Source organism: Halichoerus grypus, chromosome 13 (genome assembly GCF_964656455.1).
Source record: "Halichoerus grypus chromosome 13, mHalGry1.hap1.1, whole genome shotgun sequence".
In the NCBI taxonomy this organism is placed as follows: Eukaryota; Metazoa; Chordata; class Mammalia; order Carnivora; family Phocidae; genus Halichoerus; species Halichoerus grypus.
In genome coordinates this window covers 85164086-85177508 of record NC_135724.1, presented here as the reverse complement: position 1 = coordinate 85177508, position 13423 = coordinate 85164086, and the positions used below count along the sequence as shown (strand labels likewise).

Here is a 13423-nt window from a genome sequence, read left to right as displayed (position 1 = left end):
CGGTTGTAATGACTACCAGTTGTACAGCCCAGAGGAGGAAATTTCCGTTGTCATAGGAAGTCCTCTTGGACAGTACTAATGGAGAGGCCTGGTGGGATTCAGTCTTTCTAAGGAGCTCTGGTTCCATTTAGTGGGAAACGGTGCTTAGACACCACAGTTTGAAATGCTAAAGGTGCTCGCAGCTTGGAGTTGGTTATTACTTCTAGGCCTTTCCATGGACAGAGGTAGGATTTTGTTTTTAAAGATAAACCATATCGGGAGTTTATCCTGACTTTTTAATTCAAATTCAGGACTATTACATTTTTACCGAACTTCCTCATTCTTTCATATCCAGATTCTCCCCCCGCCCCCGTCTTAAAATCCTGGTTCCCAACACCACTCACACAGTTACTCATTTGCTGTACCCCACAGTAGACTCATAACTGTCTCCAGACAGTGATCCCAACACAGTCCCAGCAACACAGTGGCTAGAACATCCCTCTGGGGACAAACATTCACATGACACGTGTCAAGGTCACCTGTAGTGGTCCTTTCTCAACGTGGGGGTGTCACCAACTGGACACACATTTAGGTTTCTTTATTTCATTTTATTTTTGATTTTCAGGGATTGCTTTTTTTACATCTAACTTTGTTTTATACTTATGTAAATTGTCTACGTGGTTCCAAGTCAGATCTATAAAACAAAGTATATTTAAGGATATCTCATTTACATCCCGTCAAACCTCCTCCAATGGGTAACTTCTATTTTGGTTTTTTCTTCCAGTTTTTAAAAACTGTAAGTAGATACACATATATGCCTATCCCCGAGGCTTAATTTAACGATAGCATACTTTATATACACTTTTTCCCACTTTGCTTTTTTCAGTTAACAATATATCCCAGAGACCACTCCCCATCAATATAGAGAGATAGTCCTCATTTCTTTTTAGAGTTGATACTTCACCATTTCATGAATGTGTCATAGTTGATCCAGCCAGTCCCCTGTTGATCATTTAGGGCACTTCCAGATTTTTGCTCTCACGATCAGTGCTCCAGCAGGTGGCTTGCAGGACACCTTGTTCTGTGTTTTGCTAGTATGTCATGGGGGTGGCTCGCTAGAACTGGGATTCGTATGTAAAAGGCCAAATGAATATGTCATATTGCTAACTAGCTCATGCAGTCATCTTAAAATCACCTGTCTCTGGGGAAGAGCAACCATTTTAATACTCATGCAACTTTTACACCGACTTGGAATGGCCTGTGGGTTTTACTGAAAAACAACTGGTATCCCTACGGTGACATAGAGCATGCTTTTAGAAACCTGTAGCCATTTTCTAAGTGAAACCACTGGCTGATGTAGCTCATGTAAAAGCACTAAGCGGAAGGAAGCCATCCATCACATGGGTGTGTGGAGCATCTCCCGGGGGCTGCCGGGAAGGTAGCCAGGGGGGCTGCTGCTGTGAGTTCTCGATTTGCACACCCATCTGTGTTTTCTCTATTACGGGCCTGTTTGCAGACTTGGTGGTGGCAGTCAACGGGGTCTGGATCCTTGTGGAGACCTTCATGCTGAAAGGTGAGCCCTGGCTGGGGGACCGGGTGGTCCTGTGGGCACGCCAGGCCCTACTGCCTGACCTCCCGCCTCTTGTCTCACAGGTGGGAACTTCTTCTCCAAGCATGTGCCCTGGAGTTACGTCGTCTTTCTGACTAGTAGGTTTCTGAACGTGGCTTTGCTGAACTGCTTGTCTTAAACACTGGCCTTGGGAGGGGAGGCTGGAGACCTCAGAAGAGCCTCAGCGGGAAACGGAGCCAGGCCAGGTGTGGGTGGGGCTGGGGGCGGGGCCTCTACTAACGGCCTCCTCCTGTTCCCAGTATACGGGGTGGAGCTGTTCCTGAAGGTTGCTGGCCTTGGCCCCGTGGAATACCTGTCCTCCGGGTGGAATCTGTGAGTCGAGTGCATGTTTCTTAACCATGTCTGAGACTGCAAGAGCCGCGGGTCCTCTCCCTACACACCTACAGCACACACTGTGGCCTGCTGTGGCAGGAGGAGGGGCCGAGGACAGGGACAAGGGCTTTGTCTGCTGGAGCAGTTCTGCGTGTGGCTCTGGGACTCGCCAGCATCAGGCCCCCCTTGTCCCTTCCTCCTAGACATGGCCTCTTAAGGGTCCTTAGGCCGGCTGGCTCTGACTAGTCCTTTAGTCCCTGCACCCATCGCCAGCAACTACGCTCTTTTCTCCTCCATAAAAACCATGATTCCGACAGAGGAGGAACCTTCCCCACCCACCTTGGTCAGCCGCTAGCCGGGGGTGGTGAAGAGACCCAAGTGGCTCTTGTCCCCATTCCACAGAGACCTCCAAGGCCACTTACCGCCCACTGAAGTGAACTCGCCCACGAAATCAGGCTATACTCATGAGGTCTTGGTCTTGGCAGATAGAGAAGAGTCGAGGAAGAGCAGTAGTGGGACGTGCACCATGCTGTTTCAGAGTCTCCGTGGGTGTCTGCAGAGGAGAGAAGGCCCCTGGCTCCAGCAGGGCTGGCTGGCCGGCCTTGGGGGGATCTGACCTGCCCATCCTGCCCCTTCCCTCAGTAACCTCGTCAGGGTCAGAGGTTACCCGTGTAACCTGACGTCTGCCATTAGACCAGTGCAGGACCTTCAGGAGGGGGTTTCTGGGCATTTCTGATCCCTGCTGTGTGTGCTGTCCTGGGGGTCCAGCCAAGCTGGCCTCAGAAACCCCAAGGTGGCAGGAAGCCGCTTCCTGTTGCTGTTGCTGGGGTCCGCCTGTGGGCTCCTTGGAAGGGGGCACTGAGAACAGGGCTGGGGCGCTGCGGGACGGAGGCGGGCCCGGGCAGGCCGAATGGACCGCTGCTTCTCCCTCTCCCTACCAGGTTCGACTTCTCGGTCACGGTGTTCGCCTTCCTGGGACTGCTGGCTCTGGCCTTCAACATGGAGCCCTTTTATTTCATAGTCGTCCTGCGTCCCCTCCAGCTGCTGAGGTGACAGGGGCAGGGGCAGGGCGGGGAAAGCCTTGGGACTGGTCTGGGAAGTGGCAGGAGGGCACCGGAAGATTCACGAGCCTGGTGTCAGAGACACACCCCACTGCGGAGGCGCTCAGCCCGTCTCCACCTGCAGGGGGCGTGCGGCCTGCCCGCCTCCCCACATCCCGGAGATGGTTGCCCCTGACTGTGGAGGGGAAACCTGGCCCACAGCGCAGGTGACCTCGGCCTGCAGCCACAGAGACGCACGTGCTCACAGTCGTAAACCAGAAGGCCACAGCCTCTGAGGGTGCAAGGGGAGTTTTGAGGGGCCCCCAAGCTTTTCTGGCACAGTGTCTTGTCAAGAAAAACCCTCCCTGGGTCTCCCCTTTTCCGCAGAGACGGCTGTGGGGAATCAGTAAGGCACTGCTCCACGGACCCCCCCTTACCACCTGGGGGTCGGGAGCTCTTGGCGTCTTCAGAAGCTTGGGTCTCCTCGTGTGTATCCCGCCCCGATCCCATACGTGTCCCTCCTGGGAGGAGAGGTGGAGGTGGGGATGGCGTCGGGGGCGGCATCTCTCTGGAAGAACCCGCAGCTGTGCCCCCGTAGTGGGGGCCGGGGTTGGGGGAACGTCCGCTTCCTCCCCATACACGGCGGCCCTTTGTTGGCTGCCTAACCGCTGAGCCACCATGCACCTGGCTTGTCTGCAGGCGCGGCTTCTGTTCCCTTCTTTCTAGGCTTTGCCTCGCTGTGCTGAGCGAGGCCTTGCCCCTCTTAGAGCCTCCTGGCTCTCTTGGTAAATGCCTGCCTCCCCCAAGGAGGAGACCGGTGAGATGCCCCCGGGCCGGCGGCAGGGAGGGCAGCAGGGCTCAGGTGGGCAAGAGGCCCCGGGCTGTCCCCTCCAGCCCGTGCCGGGGAGCAGGGCTGCGGCCATGCCGACGTCTGAGCGCCCCCCGGTCTCTTCCCTCAGGTTGTTTAAGTTGAAAAAGCGCTACCGCAATGTGCTGGACACCATGTTTGAGCTGCTGCCCCGGATGGCCAGGTACGGCCCTGCCTCTGGGTCCCCAGGGCCAGGCGCCACGAGGCTTGTGCCCCCAGGGGGGCAGCTGGGTGGTAGTTGGGGGAGAGGAGGCGGCCCGGAAAGGACTGACATCGAGGGTCTGGCGGGTCTCCAAGGAGACTGAGATGTTGACCACCACAGGTCTCCCTGGTACCACTTTTCTCCACTGACCTGTCTGAAATATTTAGTAGGGAGGGCAGGGAGCTGTCAACTCACTTACCACCTGTGTCTACATTCACAGGTAAGGGGTCACCTGTGAGTCTACCTTCACAGGTAAGGGGTGAATCTCTGGTAAAGGGGCATCTGTTAATAGAGTCCTGACTCGAGCCGTTTTTGACCCCAGACCTGAATCACGAGGCCCCTTCCCTGCAGGCACTTTCCAGTTGGTAAACCTGGCTAGGGGCATGCCTGTCCGTCAGTCAGCGCAGTGGGTCTGAGGATGCTGGGGCTGCCAGAGGCGCCGGTCTCTCTTGCCTGGCCCCCAGTCACCCTGTCCCTTCTGACCCTCCTCCCTAGCCTCGGCCTCACCCTGCTCATCTTTTACTACTCCTTCGCCATCATGGGCATGGAATTCTTCTGTGGGATCCTCTACCCCAACTGCTGCAAGTGAGTACGCAGCAGGGGCCCGGCCCTGCCCGCCCCCTCCATGTTTCCGGAGGACCCAAGCCAGGACTGGCGCGCTGCCCCCAGCCCCGCCGAGCGGGTCCCCCGCAGGCTCGGGGGCCACAGGGACACACCTCTCTGAGCCCCAGCACCCTTCGAAGCCCCGGGAATCACTTTGCTTTGCTTTCGGGGGCTTAGTTGAGTACGATAGCTAAGTGAGGGACCTGGAATCAGAGGGCTGTCTCTGAGGTGAGGACATCTGAGCAGGTTTCCCCATCCCCAAGCAGACCTCCATCCCCTCGCCCTTTGGGCTGAGGTCTGAAGGCCTCCCCCGAACCAGGAGCGGCCTGAGGCCCGAGTCCTATGGCTTCCTCCCACTTGTCTGGGGGCGGTGGGGACTCGGCAGACACATCAGCTCGGGCCGCCTGGCAGCATTAGGCCGATGGTCACCCACAGGAAGGCCTTTGGGGGCAGGGGTAGAGGGTGGGGAGCACAAGCTCCCGTGACCTCTCCCTTCCTCCAAGCCGCCACGACGAAAGCAGTGTGCTCTGGTGTTAATTCTCTAGTCACAGTGTTCTCTTCAAAAATTTAGCCCGAGGCCTCAAGCACAAACTCCTTCCAAAGACGCTGGCAGCCATTTTGAGTGTCGGGCTGAGCTCAGAACCAGAGGCCGACAGCATTGGCCACAAACTCCACAGTGGGCCAGAGCCACCAGGGCAGCCACCTGAGGCCTGGGACTCTGCCCTCTGAACAAGTTCCCTGGGGGCCCGAGGACCAGACGGGTAGAAACGTTGGCATGAATGTTAACAGAGCAGCCAGAAAGGACTGGAAGGAAAGCCTCAAATAAGCTCTCAGAACAGGGGCAGCCTTTCGGAGCACTCCCGCCTGGTGCTGGGGCGAGCCCGGCAAGGAGCTGTCCCCCGCATGGGGTCGCAGATGGGAAGAACCAGGGGAGACACCGCCTTTCTCTCCCTTGCTAGCGTCTCCCTCCGGTAGCTGGGAGGGAGACGGCTTTGCTGGTAGCAGAGAAATGCCAGATGGACGCAGATAAGCAGGGGGCGAGCCTAGGAGTCCCCAGCAATGCCCAGCCAGTGAGAGGAGCCGAGGGCCTCCCTTGAGCCAGGAATGTGGGCCAGCGAGCTGGGGGCTGGGCCAGGACAGCAGCTCCCTGGTCAGAGCCTTGTTCGCTTAAGCCTTTTGTCCTCTGTCGAGGTGACCGATTTTCTTGTGACCTTCCCCCTCCCCTCTGTCTCCCTGGCCAGTACCAGCACCGTGGCTGATGCCTACCGCTGGCTCAATCACACCGTGGGCAATAAGACCGTTGTGGATGAAGGCTATTATTATCTCAATAACTTTGACAACATCCTGAACAGCTTCGGTGAGTGCAGAGGCCACAGGCGGGACAGTCCCCGGGCACACTGCCTTGGTCACCACGGGCCCCAGACGCGGCCTAGCAGAGCTGTCGGAGGCCTCCCCAGTCCGAGCTGTTTGCGACACTTTCCCGAGTCCTCTGGAGCCTCAGTGGGGCCCGTGGTTTGCCCTGCCGCAGGGGTGCAGGCCAGATCTCAGCACCCACTCCCCACCAGGTTTCATTCCTGGGAACAGAGGTGCTTCATGCTCTGCTGGGAGGGGGACAGCCTGAGGCTAGGGAACCCCCCCCAGTCACAACCCCACAGTTGCAGGCTGGGACAGCCGCACCAGCCCACCACAGTGCCCTGCACTCACCCCAGCCCCCAGCTCGGGCCCACGCAGTGCTACTCCTGGGTTCCACGGAGAGGCTGGGGCCGGGGCCGGGGCAGGACACAGCTCAAGAGGAAGGGGAGCCCCTCATGGCATCCCAGCTCTACACCCACGGCCCACCCCCAGCCCTGGTTGGTCACAGGCTGCTGAGGTGGAGGCACGCCCTCTGGGGGCCAGGCCAAGATGGCAGCACTCCCTACAGGGTGGGCGCTTGGGGGGGGGGCTTGGAACACACAGTCCAAGCTGGCAGACGGGGACGCCACCATCTAGGTGCGTGGTACCCAGGATAGGCAGGGAGAGGCCACTTGAAACAGACTTGGAAAAAGGGAGTCTGATTGAAACACTCCTCATTCCCCCTTCCCTTTGGCAGTGACCTTGTTCGAGCTCACAGTTGTCAACAACTGGTACATCATTATGGTAAGGACCTCGGTCAGCTCCTGGGGGCATCTTCTCACCATCCTCTGAGACCAGCTCTGGCCTTGCCCGGCCCCCGATGGGATGCCTCGCTCTTCTGTTCCCTGTCAGGGTTGGGGGCCTGGGTCACACAGGGTTGGGGTTCTGCAGAGAGCCTGCAGTGCGGGATGGGCCCAGGAGCCAGCCCTCTGCGTTTGCTAGACTTGCTTCTGTCCCTGCCTCTCCCCCACCACATCCCCTAGCAGCCCAGAGATGCCAGTTAGCCTGTGGGTCTCTGTCCTTCTTCCACTGCTGTCAAGAAACAGTGTGGCAAGGGTTGTTGGGTTTGGTTTTCCATTCCTTAAATTCTTCCAAGTCTTCCACCCCTGCTTGGGACAAAGACCGCCCATGTCAGTCCTGAACCCTGCCACCCTGGGGAGCGTCCAGGGCTCATGCAGCACAGCAGAGTTTTCAGGCCCTGGGAGTGAGGGCCCCCTCCTGTGTCTGCCACACCCCCGGGCAGATTGGGCAGGGTCTGTAAAGAGCTGGGCATGCGGGGGACCGTGGAGTGGCCCGAGTGCACAGTGACCTGGCCCTGCCCGGGTGCCCACTCACTGGCCTCCCCCTGTGTCCCCAGGAAGGTGTCACCTCTCAGACCTCACACTGGAGCCGCCTCTACTTCATGACTTTTTACATCGTGACCATGGTAGGTCCCCAGCCACACTCTCTGCCCTTCATCACTCAGACTCTCCAACTGCCCCTGCCTGGTGGGCGGCCGCCTGGGGAGGAGGGGCCGGGACCTGGCGTCAGCATCTGACTGGGCTCTGCTGGGTGCGGGCCCCGCAGCGGCTCACATGCCCGCCCTCCCGCTCTCTGCGCCCGGCCAGGTGGTGATGACCATCATTGTCGCCTTCATCCTCGAGGCCTTCGTCTTCCGAATGAACTACAGCCGCAAGAACCAGGACTCGGAAGGTGTGTGCAAAAGCAGCCGTGGCCGGAGCCTTCCCGCTGCTCATCTGGCTGGCTGCCCAGCTGTCGGCTGTCTAGCTGTCGGCTGTCTGGCTGTCCGGCCCCGCTGTCTACCTGTCGGCTGTCTGGCTGTCCAGCCCCGCTGTCTGGCTGTCCAGGCTTCTGGCAGTTCAGCATATCTGTCTGGTGTATCTGTTACCTCTCTCGTGTGCATTGCTTTTCAAATACTTAATGACGGAAGAATGCTGTCGATCTCATGTTCAAAATAAAAATAGTCCATGTCCGAGATTAGAAGAATCGCAGAGCAGAGAAAGGCCTATTGTGAACACAGCAGCCCTCCGCCCCACCCTCCCCCACCTCCAGACACTGGTCATCCATAGCTGGCTGTCCTTTTCGCATCTCTAAATCACATGGTCACAGTGTGGTTCTAAAGGGTGTAAATGTCGGACCAGTAGTTCATCCTGCAACTGGATGACTGCAGCTGGGATAATGGCCTTGCCTGTTCCGAGTTGCAGAGCTTTGTGTGCTGATCCTTCCAGATTCTCCATCAGAGCCACCACATACCTGTTTGTTGTTTCCAAATCTCTGTCTTATCCGGCCATCTGACCATTTTGGCTCAGAGACTCCCTGCCGAAACCCTCTGTCCCCTATAAGCTGCTGGCCCAACCAGCGCCCCCGGCACCCACAGCAAAGGGAGGGGAGGGGACATGCTTGCCAGATGGCAGGAGGTGGGGGGCGCGTCGTGCTGATGCGGGTTTGCTCGGAGGGAACCTTAGGACGCCTGCTGGGGCCGCAGGGAGGAGGGCTGCACCAGCCCAAGCCAGATCGGGGGGCTCTGAGCCCCAGGCTCCTTCCCAGCCCTGGCCTCCCCTCTGCAGTTGACGGTGGCATCACCCTCGAGAAGGAAATCTCCAAAGATGAGCTGGTTGCTGTCCTGGAGCTCTACCGGGAGGTGCGAGGAGCCACCTCGGACATCGCCCGGCTGCTCAAGGTCCTCTCCCAGATGGAGAGACATGAGGTGAGGAGCCTCGGGGCCGCCTCCGATGGAGGGGACAGGTTTCGGCTTAGTGGAGGGCCTCCCCCACTGTCATCCCCTCAAGCCAGCTGAGGCAGGGCACCGCTTGGACCGATCCTAAGCCTCCGCTCTTTTTTAGCAAAACACCGTGGTGTTTCTGGGACGGAGATCAAGGACCAAAAGTGACCTGAGCCTAAAGATGTACCAAGAAGAGATTCAGGTAGGCGCGCCCCTGCCTCCGCTGCCTAGACCCTCACCCCCAGCTCCTGCCTGGGGGTGGGCCTCCCTGCTGCGGAGCGGGGGCTACCGTCCTGTCCCTACCCTGAGTGTGGAGTCGGGGGGCGCAGTGCGGGGATCGGGGCCATCTGTTGGACCGCTGCCAGTGGTGTCTGGGACGCAGCGCTGGGCAGGGCTCGGGCTCGGCCGTGAACCCTTGGCCCTTCCCCAACACCAGCAGCTCTCCCATACGGCCCTGCCGCTTGAGCATTCTCCAGAACCTAGCCCGATTCCTTACTGTGAGCCAGAGCTGCAAGTGCGGCGTGTACAGCAGGGGACGTCATGGGCAAGAGGGGGTGCAGGCCCTGGAGAGCTGGCAAGGGCCGGGCTCGTCAGAGAAGGCAGCCTCTTCTCGGGGCCAGCAGGTTCCCCTGGGGCCTTGGATCCCTTGGGTGTTTGGGCTGTTTGAGGTTTTTTTGTGGTGGTTCTAATTTAAGAGAAGGGAGAAGTCAATTTTTTCTTTTTTTTTTAAGTAAAATCTCCCTGTCTTTCCACATTGGGAGCTAGGTAAACAATCTTGCAAAGCACCATGTGGGCTGACACCCTGCATTCCAGACAGAACCCACAGAGCACAGGCCACCAGCACATGAGCTGTGCTTTGGGTCTTCCGTTCAGCCTCCAGGTCCCAGGGCTCAGGGGAGAGTCTCCCACACCACCCATCGGACTCTGCTGTGTCTGGCATCCTAACAGCCAGAAACCCTCTGTTTTCACTGGGACAGTGATGACCAGTGTCCTCCCCCAGAAGGCAGGGAGGCTGCAGCACGCCAAGCTGACTCACATTCTCTGTGAGAACACAAGGGCTGCGGACACATAGTGGTTTGTGAAACTGGGGCCGCAGAGATGTGAAACTCACACGAACCTGGGTTTGATTGCTGGCTCTGTGACCTTGGGCACGTCCCTCAGTCTGTTCACAGCTGTGAAAGGGGGACAGTCTCTGGCTCCAACATGGGCATGCACTCTGCTGCTGTCCTCTGTCCTCTGCCCGTCTTTCCACTCCCAGCCTCAGCATCCCCCTCTGTACAGTGAGGGGGCACAGGAAGAAGGCCATCTCAGTCTTGTTTAAGCTCCCAAGTTCTGTGGCTCAGATTCTTTAAACACCTACGGTAGCTTTTCTAATTCCTCAATCACCTGCCTCTGAAAATGTCAGATGACAAAACAGTATGGGTCTTTGGTGGGTTATGTTTTTTTTTGCAAAATGCTCTCACAGCCTTATTGGAGGGGAGCAAAAGCAACATGGGAGTTAGGAGAGGCTCTCAACTTCATCCAGCTTCGTACAACTTCTAAGCCTCGGTTTTCTCGGGTGTCCATGAGGACACGGTTCCTGCCACGCTCGAAAGGGATAACACCAGGGAATCCCTTTGTGAAGGACAAAAAGATTATGTTCACAATCAAACAGAGAATGATTATGACTACCTGGGCCTCGCTTAAAGAGATGATATGTGCCAAGGAGAATATTTATAAGGAGGCTTGCAAACCTCTAACAAGGGAAAGATTTCACGGTAATTTTTTTCTGTTTGGGCCACATGCAGAATTCCCAGCAGGCCCAGGGGTGTCCTGAGTGAGGCTGGTTCCCGCTGCCCACTGTGTGCCCCAGGGCGGGGTGGGGGCTCTTCGGGCTGCGGCAGGTGCGGGGCTGGCTGGGAGGGGTGCCGCCCGCTCAGCGCCCCGTCTGCACTCTGCTCTAGGAGTGGTACGAGGAGCACGCCCGCGAGCAAGAGGAGCGGCAGGGACAGCTCATCGGCAGCGGCCAGGTCCCCACCACCCAGCAGCTCCCAGGCGGCCGCCAGCGCTCCCAGACCGTCACCTAGCCCCAGCGCGACAGCCATCTCTTCTATGCAATAACACAATAGTATTATTTTACTACGACATATTGAAAAAAAATGCGTGTGTGTGTGTGTGCACGCACATGCATTCATATATATGCACATATTTATATATAGGAAGAGTAAAAGACAAGATGGGGTTTGGTGTGTAACCACCCTGCCCTGTTTTTCTTAACCCCAGAGGTCACTCTGGTTTGGGGGGGGTCAGGCCGCCGTGAGCTCTGCCTAACGTGGAAAGTTCCAGAAGGCCTCTTCAGAAGAAGACCACTTGGATAGATCCTGCCGATCTCTGCAGGGCTCGCCTTCAAAGTGGGCCAGCCCTCCCTAGGCCAGATCCACACCGTCTTCCCAAGGCTGCTCTCACACCCACGTCCCAGCTGACCGCTTCCCCATTAACTTTCCCTGCGGCCCGCGTCACGGGGTGTCTGGCCTGCTTTAGGGACAAAACCACTTAGGATGTGGGTTAGTATTTCTATATATATGATAATATAATAGAACATTTCCTTGGGGGACCAGTCCCTAGGACCTAATGGATAGAGTACTCAAGGGGTGTGATCATGCCCATGCGGTCGGATCTCAGCCAGTGCTGGGCAGCGCGAGATTGCGCGTGATTGCGCGAATTTCACATCCTGGCTCTGTAAGCCTTCTCTCCCACACTTCCTTTGGTTTAACCCTTGTTGCTGCAGATCCTTCTAAAATGGCCTCCTTTAGACTCTCAGGTGGAGGAAAGCAAGCAAGAGGGCCGGGCTGATGGCTGCCCGACCCATTCCTGAGACGGGCTTTTGCCACTAGAACCCTTTTCCTTGTGATTATCTTGTTCCGGCAGAGACATCTTGGTTACAGGATTCTGCTAAAGACAATGGCAGATCCTTCACATTGTGCATTAGGTTCTGCTGCTGGGAAGGGGTGCACGGAGCAAACGCTCACTGTGGGAGGTCCACGGCAGGCCTGCGGCTGAGCCCCTGCCTGTCCACTGGGACAGCTCCCCCCCACCCCGAACCCACCTTGAGCAGTCCCCTCCGTGGACTCCACTGAGGCCAGAATGGGGACCTGGCTTGCCCCAGGGTTCTTCACTGGCACAGCTAGGTTCAGGTGAGCCCTCAGTTAACCGAGTCCCCCCTATATCTTGTGGGGGTTCTCCTGAGATCAGCAGGGTTGGGGTAGGACCAGTGCTTGAATCCAGAGCAGGTATTGGGGTTGGCAGCCCCAGTGAGCGCTGTTGGCGTTGGCAGGAGAAGCAGGGTCAGAACAGAGGGAGTTCTGGTTCAGCTCCGCTGAGCTGCAAACCGAGCACAGTGCAGGAGGCGGTGGGATGAAAGGGGTCGGCAGGGGGAAGGGGACGCAGCCCCCGCTGGGCATCCTGCTTTGACCCCAGCTTTCCAGATGCCTCCACTGCCTCCCAGGACTTAGGAAGGTGGGTGGGCAGAAGTTTCCCCCTGCCACGCCCTCCTCCTAGCAGGGTATGGCCTGATCCCAGGGGAGCCATGCTGGGATCCCCCACCGCCTCCCCCCCGCCATCCCCAAGGCCAAGGCTTCTCGAGGGCGGCCCTGGAGGGGCTGATTCTAGAGCCAGTACAGTACAGCTGTGCCCCTCACCAGGGGAAAAGTGGTGGACGTTTGTTTCTGTTTTTAAAGCACAGCCCTTTGGGGAAACAGTGAACCAGGGAGATCCCCATGGGGCATCAGGAGACTGGCCTTGTCCTCTTTGTCTCTGGACGCCCGCAGCCCTGCTGCACCGAGCCCAGGCCAGAACCCTTTGCCCTCTCCAGAGAAGGAACTTTTATTTATTTGCACAATTGGGTGCCTTTTAGCATTTATGTGTTGAAATGGGTATTCTGGAATCAGGAGTCAAGGGACAGCTTTCAAAGGAGGATAGGTCCTCTGCCCTGAGTGTTTGAGCCTCATTCTAGTCCCTTCCCATGGTGAACCAGGGAGGGGCGACAGGGTAGTTGAGGCCCCTGGTGTGGGGGTGGTACCAGGACGGGTCAGATCTAGTCCTCCCTCCAGCCCTGTCCTCTGAGAAAGGCCCTGGTTCTGGCTAGGTGGGAGGAATGCAGCGGCAATCCTGCTGCGGGCCAGACCCCGGTCAGGAGAGGGCGCCCTTGTCATTGAGGCTAAGGACAAGCTGGCCCCTCGGGGTCACCCAGGCCTGTGAGATTTGAGGGACCTGGGACATCATCCAGCTCAGATGCCCTCTCACCACCCATGTCCTAGTCGAATGAAACCAAGGTCAACCTTACCAACCTGCCCTTGGCCGTGATGGCATTGTACCCCCGCCCCGCTTTGGGGGTGGGGGGGACGCCACCTGGTCCCTCCTCCTCGCTTCCCTCCCCCAACCCAGCCTTACTCCGCATCATGTGACAATCATTTTGTATGGATAGAGGGAGCAACGCTGTAAGGTTTTGTACATTGGTGATTTGTTACCTGGAAAACCCACTGTGTCTCCAGATTTCCGGCATATTAATAAAAAAGCCTTTGCTTTGTAAACGTGGCTGCCGCCTCGTGACTTCCACCAAGTGACGTCCTATGGCTTCCGGCACCGCGGGGGAAAGGGGCAGGTCCCATCCGTGGTTGTTCCTGACCCCACCTCAGGC

At 57.6% G+C, this 13423-nt stretch overlaps 1 protein-coding gene across 3 annotated transcripts in view; it reads left to right on the top strand.

Moving 5' to 3' along the window:
• TPCN1 (two pore segment channel 1) overlaps nucleotides 1-13316 on the top strand; it is a 58290-nt gene extending 44974 nt beyond the window's left edge. For all 3 annotated transcript variants that reach the window (XM_078060932.1, XM_036123697.2, XM_078060933.1), the window contains exons 16-28: nucleotides 1496-1552; nucleotides 1633-1686; nucleotides 1849-1921; nucleotides 2863-2970; nucleotides 3921-3992; nucleotides 4527-4616; nucleotides 5876-5991; nucleotides 6724-6770; nucleotides 7384-7452; nucleotides 7634-7718; nucleotides 8594-8733; nucleotides 8870-8950; nucleotides 10692-13316. In XM_078060932.1, coding sequence (XP_077917058.1) covers nucleotides 1496-1552; nucleotides 1633-1686; nucleotides 1849-1921; nucleotides 2863-2970; nucleotides 3921-3992; nucleotides 4527-4616; nucleotides 5876-5991; nucleotides 6724-6770; nucleotides 7384-7452; nucleotides 7634-7718; nucleotides 8594-8733; nucleotides 8870-8950; nucleotides 10692-10814 — 1115 coding nt within the window. In that variant the 3' untranslated portion in view covers nucleotides 10815-13316. The remainder of the gene's footprint in view (nucleotides 1-1495; nucleotides 1553-1632; nucleotides 1687-1848; nucleotides 1922-2862; nucleotides 2971-3920; nucleotides 3993-4526; nucleotides 4617-5875; nucleotides 5992-6723; nucleotides 6771-7383; nucleotides 7453-7633; nucleotides 7719-8593; nucleotides 8734-8869; nucleotides 8951-10691) is intronic.
• The last annotated feature ends 107 nt before the right edge of the window (nucleotides 13317-13423 follow it).